Source organism: Prunus avium, chromosome 2 (genome assembly GCF_965620075.1).
Source record: "Prunus avium chromosome 2, drPruAviu1.hap1.1, whole genome shotgun sequence".
NCBI lineage: Eukaryota > Viridiplantae > Streptophyta > Magnoliopsida > Rosales > Rosaceae > Prunus > Prunus avium.
In genome coordinates, this window is record NC_142285.1 from 12,689,610 (window position 1) to 12,700,934 (window position 11,325).

At 37.2% G+C, this 11,325-nt stretch overlaps 1 protein-coding gene across 1 annotated transcript; it reads left to right on the forward strand.

The window, feature by feature from the left end:
* The first annotated feature begins 4,803 nt into the window (after positions 1 to 4,803).
* Positions 4,804 to 11,325, forward strand: LOC110769971 (Pentatricopeptide repeat (PPR) superfamily protein). The gene is made up of 6 exons (XM_021974036.2): positions 4,804 to 4,967; positions 6,926 to 7,018; positions 7,229 to 7,345; positions 8,225 to 10,420; positions 10,587 to 10,893; positions 11,008 to 11,325. Exon 4 carries the CDS (start codon positions 8,278 to 8,280, stop codon positions 10,180 to 10,182), a length of 1,905 nt encoding a protein of 634 aa, XP_021829728.1. The 5' UTR covers positions 4,804 to 4,967; positions 6,926 to 7,018; positions 7,229 to 7,345; positions 8,225 to 8,277; the 3' UTR covers positions 10,183 to 10,420; positions 10,587 to 10,893; positions 11,008 to 11,325.

Sequence of the window (11,325 nt, forward strand, 5' to 3'; positions counted from 1 at the left end):
GCCTTTTGGATAAGCCGATGAAGCTTATAATCCTGGCCGTTGGTTTTAAACTAACGGTTAGGATTAGATTTCAAAATAAGGCCCATCTGACCCGTACTTCGGATTCATTAGGTTCTCAAATTGCTAGTGGGCAATGAACTTTTTTCAAAAAATAAAAAGTTAGGGAGGGAAGTAAGAGCATGTGCAGGGCTAGGGCCCTGCCCTGGCAATAGGCCCCCAAGAGCCCAAATTTTGACTTCCGCTCTCTGACGTCAGTGTGACGTCATCTCTAACAGGAAAAAAACTTGCCTGCACCGGGGATAGGGCTACAGTCCTATCCCCCTCCAATCGCAGCCCGCCACGTGTCCAATTTTGTCAGAAAATAGACAAGTGGCGGGCTGCGATTGGAGGGGGATAGGACTGTAGCCCTATCCCCGGTGCAGGTAAGTCTCTCTCCTCTAACAGGGCCTAACGGAAATACGTCATTTGGCGCTTCCTAAACGCTCCGATTGAATTTTTTCTAGAAATCCGACAGCCTTGATTTTTTTGGCTAAAAATTTTGCAAACAAATTCAAATTTTTAAAAAAAAAACTACCAAAAAATTCTGGATTTTTTCCCTATAAATACCTAATAATTTGATTCACTTTCCACACCAAATCTTCATACAAACTCTTCTCCTTATAATATTTTTTACTTTCCACTCGCATTTTTCTACTACTTTCCATTTGTATCAAAAAAACAAATGGCCACTTCTGTCGAAGCCGGAGGTGCGTGGACAACTTAGGAAGATATTGTGTTGTGTGAGTGTTTGGTGAAAGTTAGTCATTGCCCTGTAACGGGCAATGAGATTAAGTTCTCTCATATGTGGAGAAAAATTTATGGAGAATTTTGTGAAAGATCGGGTTCGCCTCAGACGGAAATGGCCTTGGCTAGTAGGTGGAAAATTTTGAATAAAGAGTTAGGGAAATGGAGAAATGCATTAGCAAAAGCGAGGGACAACATTCGAAGTGGTCAAATCTTGTTGATGAGGTAAAATATTTAGAAATGTGATTTTATTCAATTTAATGTAACTTTTTTTTTCCTTGCGTATTCAATTTCTTTTTCTTGCATTTCCAATATGTTTATATTTTCTGGCATATTCTCTTTTTTTTTCTTGCATGTTTATATTTTCTTGCATATTCAATTTTTTTTTCTTGCATTTCCAATTTGTTTACATTTTCTTACATTTCCAACTTGTTTTTCATAGATCATACAAGCACAAATGTGGTTCAGTGCCATGGGGCAAGGCAAAAAAAGTTTCATGAGTCACCAATGTTGGGAAGTTGTGAAGAATTGTTCGAGATTCAAAATTATTTCCACTGGTCCGACGGTTGTGTTAAATGAGACGCCGCTCCACGATTCGCCATTGGACTCCCTAATGGATCAAGACTCAACACTCCCACGTGCGACGAGACCTATTGGGAGAAAGGCGGCAAAGGCCAAGAGAGGGAGCACTTCGAACAATTAATGTGCACAATTTTTGGAGCAAATTGCTAAGAACAACGCACTGAGAATTGAGAGAGACTTGAAAAGAGAAGAACTGGACAAGGCACGACATGAAGCATTTGTAATTCAAAGGCAGCATGCACAAGAACAAGACATGGAGGACGGAGAGATGAAAATCATGGCCATGGATACGAGCCATATTTCTCCTGAAACAAAGTCCTATTTGAAGCTAAAATGAAGGGATCTGATGAGAAGAAAACTTTTCCATGACGATGAACTTAGCAATACGGATTGGTTAAATGATCAAAATTATTAGGTTGTATTGAAAGATTTGCCATATATATTAATTTGTTGTATTATTTCCCTTTTATTCAATAAAGAAAGCATTAAATAATATGACTATTTATTAAAAACATTTGCTCATCGAAACAAAGTTTAAGTAAAAAAAACCTTAATTTATTGCAAACAACACACAAAACAAAGCATAATTAAAAACAAAGCATAATTCCAAACACACCACACAAAACATAAAACATAATTAAAAACAAAGCATAATTCAAAACAAAGCATTAATCTTGACTTCATCCACTGTGATTGCCTTTCATCTCCCACAAGTGCTCGATCAAGTCAACTTGACATCTCTCATGAACATATGAAGATTGCATTTCTTGATAACGATCAATCATGGGGTTGTTGTATCGACCATCCTGAATTAACAGTTCATGCTCCATTGGTTGTCCATTTGGTCCCATCGGCCTTTCATAAATTCTTGTCAACGCCGTGTTCATGGGATTGGGTTCGAACACCTCTGGAGCATCATAATCATACTCATCCTCCACAATCATGTTATGGAGGATGATGCAAGTCATTATAATGCTTCGCAACACCTCCTCATCAAGCATCCAAGCAGCACCCTTAATAATTGCTCAATGAGCTTGCAAGATACCGAAACACCTTTCCACACCTTTCCTATAACCTTCTTGAAAGACAGCAAAACTTTTTTCCTTCTCAGATTGGGGATTCAGAATTGTTTTCACGAATGTCATCCACCTAGGATAAATTCCGTCAGAGAGGTTGTATGCACCCGACTATACGGTATTGTTGATTCGGTACGTGATATGGGGGGAATGACCTAGCAATATATTGTTGAACATCGAGGATTGACCAAGCACATTGAGGTTATTATGAGATCCGGCAACTCCGAAGAAGGCATGCCAAACCCAAGTGTCGAATGAAGCTACGACCTCCAGAATTATACTTTTTTGGCCATTTCGATTCCCATAATCTCCTTCCCAAGTAATTGGGCAATTCTTCCACTGTCAGTGTATGTAATCGATGCTTCCAATCATTCCTGGGACACCTCGAGCCTCATCTTTTTGTACAAGCCTTCGGAGGTCCTTAGCCGTAGGTTTGCGAAGGTACTCATTCTTGTAAAGATTTTCTACTGCATCACAAAATCTCACCAAGCACTCTAGGATAGTTGATTTTCCCATCCGCGCAATCTCATCCACCTGCTCTACAGATGCCCCATAAGCAAGCATCCGCAAGGCAGCTGTAAGTTTTTGCTCAGGAAGAAGACCCAAAACCCCAACGACATCATACTTATGAACGAAGTATATGTCGTAATTACAAATCCCATTCGCAAATATCATACTTCTGAAATTTGAGATTATAATTTTTTAATAAATATCTAAAAATCTTATCTGACATGGGACGCGTGGTGCAATTTTAGATGGTGAAAATCTTATCTGAAATATGAGATTATAATTTTTTTTAATAAATATTCGAAAATCTGATCTGAAATAAGACACGTGGCAACCGAGAATCTCATCCGAAAATCTTATTTGAAATTTGATGGACACGTAGCAACCAAAACTCTTATCCGAAAATTTAATTTGAAAATTTTATCCAAAAATGTTATCTGAAATTTTAGGTGAGAATTTTATAATAAATAGTGACACGTGGGAATCGAAAATATTATATGAAAAGCTTATCAAAATTAATGGTTAAGTATAAAAAAAAAAAATAGAAAATAAAGTAAAGTGAATAGTGTTTGCCCTTGCCCTTGCCCTTTAGGGTGGAACCAAAAAAGGCAAGGCTGCCACTATTCATGTGAATAGTGTCCAACCTTGCCTTGCCTTTTGAGGTGGAGGTGCTCTAAGGGCCATGTTTGGTACCCTACTAAAAACTATGATTAAAAAAAAAAAAACATCAAATAATGATTTTAAGATCTAAAAACTTATTTCGTATTAAACTCCAAATTATTTTTAATATTTAAAAAAATCGAAAAAAAAAAAAATCAGAAACCCTAGATTCTGAAATTTAAATTAACAAAGGAAAAGGAAAATTTTATGAGGCAGAAACCCTAGAAACTGAAAACATGAAAAAAGATTAATCAATTTTGGGCCGGGTCAAGTCGGGATAGGGAGGTAACGGACGAAGGAAAACTTGACGGAGTTGACGACGTTGACCTAGAATCATCAACTGGCTTCGAACACGGCACCAACAACACCTAGCCTGAAGATTGCCCAAATCTTCGACACATCCATATAACGATGTTGCTTGAACTTGAAGACAAACGGATCAGGTGCCATACAAGAGAGAGAGAGAGAAAAAAAAAACTGTAAAATCTTACTTTTGAGTTTATGTTTTGAAAAATGGGCCAAGCAAATGGGCTTTTGTGGCTTTAGACTTAGACTCTGGTTTTGAGTTTTATAAAATTGGATCCAAGTAGGATACCAAAAGTACCCTAAGCTTTTTGAGAATTTTTAAGTCTAATGGTCCCTGAACTTTGACCTAATTCGCATTTTGGTCCCTTAATTTCCAAAATCTTTCACGTGGTCCTTCAACTTCTGTTTCATTAGGACAAATGGTCATGCCATCAATTTTGTTAACTTTTTTTTTCTGTTAAATGTATTTTTTTTTTTAAATTTTCACCTTATGAATATTCTTTGCAGCTAAAAAATAAAAATAAAAAACTAAAAACTTAAAAACTTTCTTCCTATCTTCAGTCAAACAACATGGCCGAAAGAGGAGTAATGGCTAATGTGGTGAGGATAGGAAGAAGGTTTTTCAGTTTTTAGTTTTTTATTTTTATTTGTTGGGTGAGGGGAATATTTAAAAGGTGAAAATTTAAAAAATATATATGAAAAATACTATTTTGCCCCTCTATTTAACAGAAAAGATAACAAAATTGACGGTAGGACCATTTGTCCTAACGAAAGTGAAGTTGAAGGACCACAGGAACGATTTTAGAAATTGAAAGATCAAAATACGAATCGGGTCAAAATTCGGGCAACTTTATAACTAAAACCCCAAAAAAAATATAAATTTATTGGCTTTATGGGCTTTATTGGCAAAGATTTGAGAATTCATAACGGCAGTAACAGAAAGAATCCGTCCATGGCTCTTACCCACACCTCAATCCTTCTCATATTTGCTTTTCTAGATTTTCTGCATCTACCTCTCCCGCCGATTCTCCGTTGCCGCCTCAACCTCTCCAGGTACAGCTCTAATCATTTATCGCTTCTTTCTCAATGTCTGTCAGGAATTTTGTCGAACAGGTCATATGTGTTGTTGTGGAGTGTTTTCTTTTACATGCTACATTCTCTTTCCAATGGGAATATTGTCCAAGTTGTAGAATTAGTGACATGCAGTTGCAAAGTATAGCGCCTTCATGAATTTGGTTTCGTTGAAGATTGTGTGATATGCTCTGTTTGGTTGCTGAACAAAAAGGTAGGAAAGAGTGGAAAGTGGAGTTTAAGTTCTCCAAAGGGTTCTTATTATTATTATTTTTAAATTTGTATATTTTTTCTATTTCTCGTTATTGGGGACCTTTGTAAAGCAGAAAAATATGCTTACTTGTCATGAACGCCTTGAATCTTATTCTTATAGGTTATCCAGATAGCACTACTATAGCTTTCAAGTCCTCGGTCTGCTGGACTGGAATGATGTGCTGCTTATATAAGTTTGGATCTTTCCTCTAGTGTTGATGTTTTCTTGGATTATATGTAAGGGTACAGACAGGACTATAATGCCGGGTTCATATTCAGTGATCAATTGCACAGTGGAATGTGTACGACGAGACCTCCATTACGTTGTAGAGATGTAAATACACATACATTTATGAAATTTGGGGCAGCTCTTTGTGCTTCAGTTATGGCAGAATTCATGGATCTTTCCTTTTCTGATATTTATTTAGATGGGAGGGCAGCTGTGTGTTAATTGCAGTTAGGATAATCTGTATTGTTTCTTTGTAGTGTGTTAATTTGGGGCAGCTTGGACTGCATAATCCAGACAAGTTGGTGATGTCATCACAATCCTGCTGCAGACCACGAATCAGGAACTTCCTTCGTTGCGATGGAAGGATTATAGTGTGGACCGTAACAAATTTGTTGAAAACAGGAAGAGTGATGTGATGAAAATTAGAGGAAGGATTCTGGTTATCATTTGAGCCAATTTGAAATTTTGCTAACTTTTCTCCTTAAGCCTCAGTGCAGTACCAGTAAGCCTTCCCATTAAGTTCAACAAATAAGCAGTAGGATGTTTTAAACAAACAGCATGAAGTGGTTTGGGAACATATGGTTTTCAGGAATTTTTATGTGTGTGAGCAGTCTTTGTTATGCCTCTATTTATTTGTTCTGGACTTTTTGAAGTAATTGAACATATGCTTTTCCATAATAAAATTGAAAGGAGAGTTGATCATATTATTACCTAGTATCTTGTTGTCTTTATTTTTTTCCTTTCCAATCTACCAACCTTTCTTATCTATCTTCATCTGATCTAACTTCTAACTATTTATATATTATGAGCTATTTTATCTTTCAATGAATCGGAATATTTATATATTGCGAGCTATTGTATCTCAATGAATCAGGATAACATATCTTTCATTAAGCTACAAACTAATAGCATCTGCTCGTTTAGGGGCAAAAACTCTTATACTGACACTGAAGATTTATAGGATTGCATGGCAGGTTTAACTCTGGCTTTTTCTTGATAACCTCTTAATTTTGCTGTTTTATTTAGTACTTTTATTGTATTTCTCAAAATTAGATATGTAATAACCAATTTTCATTTTGGATTCTTAACTCATAATTCTGCTAAAAGGAACATCAGTACAATTTTATCATTTACAGCTAGAAAGTTCACCAATTTTTTTCCTGGGTGTGATAGAAAGTTCACCTAATGAGTTGAAATATTTAGAATACTTTTGTCTATCACACAAATTGTGAGGTAGCATTCCAACTTATTTATTATGCAACTCTTCAGCTTTAGATTTGATATTATATGTACCTGTGTCTCTGTCTCTGTCTCTGTCTCTCTGTCTCTCTGTCTCTCTCTTATACGCACCGTAACAAATAGAGGTGTGATCTCATTACTTTATGCAAAATGGCTTAGGTCTTTAGAGTCATGACCCAGATAATTTAAAGCCCTTCTTAATGAAAAGTGTTCAATGCAGCCTTGCAACACAGCAGTAGGTGGACCGGCAAAATCGCAACTTGTACACGAAGTGGATGCCCTTGGTGGTGAAATTTGGGAAGATTTCTGAATGGTAAAGTAATAAAATCTCCTATATTTGGATGTTCTTTGCTGAGAAGCTCAAGGAGTATGCTTGTTGCTTACTCTTGATTTTGTTTTGGAGGATGGACATTGGAAATTTAGAATTGATCTTTCACTCCATTTCTTTTATTTATTTTTGTTCTTCTGTTGTAAATATATATTAAAATAATTTGGACTCTTTCATGTTTTGGATTCTAAGCAGATTTCAAATAATTTGTGCTAGTCTCCTTCCGAAGCCGCCGCAGCCTTTGCCTCACCCGTCCCTTCTTCACCTGCAACCTCTCCTGCTGATTCTCTGTTGCTCTCTCAACCTCTCCAGGTACAGCTCTAATCATTTCTTGCTTCTTTCTCTGTGTCTGTCAGTAATTTTGTTGAACAGGTCCTATATGTTGTTGTGGAGTGCTTCGATGCAGTTTTACTTGCTACATTCTCTTTCCAAGGGAAATATTGCCCAAATTGGAGAATTAGAGACATTTAGTTACAAAGTACTACTTGGAAAGTAGTCTTTATGCGCTTAATTTTGTCTCTCTTTGTTTTTGTTGAAGATTATGTGATATGCTCTGTTTGGTAGCTGAACAAAAAGGTAGAAAAGATGGAAATTGGAGTTTAAGTTTTCCATAGGGTTTTTGTTGTTACTTTTAAAATTTGTAATTTTTTTTTCTTTCTATTTCTCGTTATTGGGGCCCTTTGTACACACACAGCCATAATGCCAGGTTCATGTTCGGTGATCAATTGTGTGTATGTATATGTAAATATGTACACACACAAAATATATGCCTCGAAGATTATATGGCACCTGGAGTGGATGGCAGAATTCAAGGATCTTTTTTTTTTCTGATATTTATTTAGATGGGAGGGCAGCTGTGTTTCATTGCAGTGTTGTTTTGTAGTTTAACAGTTATTTTCAGTATCACTTCTGGCCCACCCCCAACCTTTGTAATTTTCTTCTTCTTGATAAATTTGTGCTTCTTCACAACAACAACAAAAAAAAAAAGAAAAAAAAAAAAAGAAACAGTTTTGGCCTGAGTCCTGGAGAACTCTTTTTCTGTTTTGGGTCAAAAGAGATATCTCAAAGTGTTTGTGGAATTCACATTCCACAATAATATTTAGGATTCTCCTAATCTTCTGTTAATTGTCACATTTCAACCCAGAGTTGTTTTAATTGAGTTTAGGCTATTGTGTATTGTTTGATGTGCAGAAAACAGAGCAAGGGTAACAAACTCCTTCAAAAGCAACACAAGTGGATGTCCAATGCCAGCAATTTATAATCCTTTGAAGCTTCCAATTTTGTGTTTCAGACGTTTTCTTAGAACCATGTCATCGACATCTTCTTCATTGTCGTCATCGTCGGCATCATCATCATCCATTGCAACTCCATCCCATAAGCACATAGCCCATCTTCTATTAGACCAAAAATCAGCATCCCAAGCCCTCCAAACCTTCAAATGGGCCTCCAAACTCCCCAACTTCATCCACTCTCCCTCCACTTACCGTGCTCTCATCCACAAGCTGTGCACATTCCACTGCTTTGACACTGTTCACCAATTGCTCGACGAAATGCCAACCTCAATTGGGCAACCCCCAGATGAAGACATCTTTGTCACCATCATTCGAGGTCTCGGCCGTGCCCACATGGTAAAACAAGTGATCAACGTGCTTGACTTGATTTACAAGTATGAAAAAATGCCTTCTTTGAAGGTATTCAATTCCATACTTGATGTTCTTGTGAAGGAAGATATAGATATAGCTAGGGAGTTTTATAGGAAGAAGATGATGGAAAGTGGCGTTCAAGGCGATGACTATACTTTCGGTATCTTGATGAAAGGACTTTGCTTGACGAATCGAATTGGTGATGGTTTTAAGCTTTTGCAAGCAATGAAGTCTCGGGGAATTACCCCAAATACTGTGGTCTATAACACGTTGCTTCATGCACTTTGCAAGAACAAGAAAGTTGGGAGAGCGAGAAGCTTGATGAATGAGATGGAAGCGCCCAATGATGTGACTTTTAATGTTTTGATATCTGGTTATTGTGGAGAAGAGAATTTAGTGCAAGCTCTTGTTTTGCTAGAGAAGTGCTTTGGTTTGGGGTTTGTGCCTGATGTTGTCACTGTAACTAAGGTGTTGGAAATTCTTTGCAGTGATGGCCGTGTAATGGAGGCTGTCAAGGTTATAGAGAGAGTGGAGAGCAAGGGAGGATTGGTGGATGTTGTAGCTTATAACACCTTAATTAAGGGTTTCTGTAGATTAGGGAAAGCGAAACTCGGTCTTCGCATTGTGAAGGAGATGGAGAGAAAGGGATGCCTTCCAAATGTTGATACTTACAATGTATTGATCTCTGGTTTTTGTGAGTCTGGGATGTTGGATATGGCGCTTGATCTGTTTAATGATATGAAAACAGATGGCATCAACTGGAATTTTGTTACGTATGATACATTAATTAGATATTTGTGTTCAGGAGGAAGGACGAAAGAAGGGTTTGAAATTTTGGAATTAATGAATGAAAGAAAAGGTGGTTCCCTAGGCCAAATTTCTCCTTATAATAGTGTGTTATATGGCCTGTATAAGGAACATCGTTTGGACGAAGCACTTGAGTTTCTAACCAATATGGGGAAACTATTTCCTAGAGCTGTTGAAAGAAGCTTGAGAATTTTAGGTTTCTGTGAGGAGGGCGCCACAGAGAATGCCAAGAGGGTTTATAATCAGATAATTATGGAAAGGGGAGTTCCAAGTGTTTTTATTTATGACTGTCTAATCCATAGATATTGCCAAGAAGGGTGTATTCGTGAAGCCTTTGAGCTATTGAGTGAGATGATTGCTCATGGTTACTTTCCTCTTGCGTTGACATTTAATTCTCTGATAAGTGGGTTTTGCGAGCAAGGAAAAGTTGGTAGTGCACTGAAGCTCCTGGAAGACATGGTTGGGAGAGGTTGTTCACCCGATGCTAGAAGTTATAGTCCTTTGGTGGCCGCTCTTTGCCATATGGGGGATTTTCAGAAAGCTTTGAGACTTGTTTTGCAAATGGTAGAGAAGGGTATCATTCCAGATTATTTTACATGGAACTCGTTGCTTTTTTGTTTAAGTCAAGAGACTGTATGGTTGAAGGGCAAAAGTATATTGGATGTAAATAACTTGGTACACTGTATTATCGAGAATTAAATACATGCCAGGGTTGATGGCACTTTGTTGAAATTAATGTTTAAAGCCACAATTCTTAACTTAGTGGTAGCTTAACAGTGGCTTGCCTTTATCAAGATCTGGAAATTCCTGCTTGCTTATTTTGAAAGAAAACTGGGATTGGCCAATGACAAGATTGCTGATTTATCTGATGGCTGTTCCAAACTTGCATTTGGCACGTGCTAAACTTGATGGGCTCCAAAACTGAGAAAAGAACTAGGTAATGACTCATAAGATATAATGCCTGTGGATATCTTTCTCTGTTATCATTTCATGGGTTTCTAAAGGTAATTTGGTGGATTTATATGTTTGTCACGATGGCAAAAGTAGCTTAAGGAAATCAATGAATTTGAAATAATTTATCATTGTTTCTTTTTTGGCTGCAGGGTAATGGGGAGTGGGGAAAAAGAGGTGGTTACCATGGAGGTCACTGGAATCAGTGCTGATGTAAGGGAACAAATATACAAAGTAGGAATGCCAGAAAATGCAAAAAAGCATCTCCTACTTTCAAACCAGTCGGCAGACACTTGTGATAGTTTTGAAGCTTTTTGAGCTGGTGGGATTATGAGTCCTCAAATAGATTCTGGAACATCATACACCAGAATTGCTTTGATCATGTTCAGCTCTTGCTTCTGTTAAGCGTACAATTTGGGCTTTGTAGTGCATTTTTGCTTGACAGTTTACGTTACACAGGTCGGGGATCTTTAAACCCAATTGCTCTTAAAATTGACTGAATAAGTTTTTTTGAAGTTATCATCCATATCAAACATTTCTCCGACTGAGGAAGTTTCTTTCGGTTGAATGCAGGTTGGAAATGAATCCTATGAAATGTATTGAGCAGAGTGGAATTTGCCACACCTAGCAAGGCGCACAAAGGTTAGTAGGAAGAAACAGGAGAGACAAGGAACTGACATTAATTTTTTGTTGATGTTTTTGAATAGCATGACTGATTATGATTCATTTCTTCTGACTAATGTGTTCTAATTGTATTTTCAAACACATGCATTAGAAGATGCGTTGAACAACTTAGAGGGTGTGACATGCAACAGACAGAAGTGGTAATGCAATGCATATATATTCCCTCGAATGAAAAAATAGAAAGAAAAAAAACTATTCTTTTCTTTT

Coding starts and splice junctions, on each gene's coding strand:
- LOC110769971 (XM_021974036.2), top strand. CDS start 8,278: ATGCCAGCAATTTATAATCCTTTGAAGCTTCCAATTTTGTGTTTCAGA.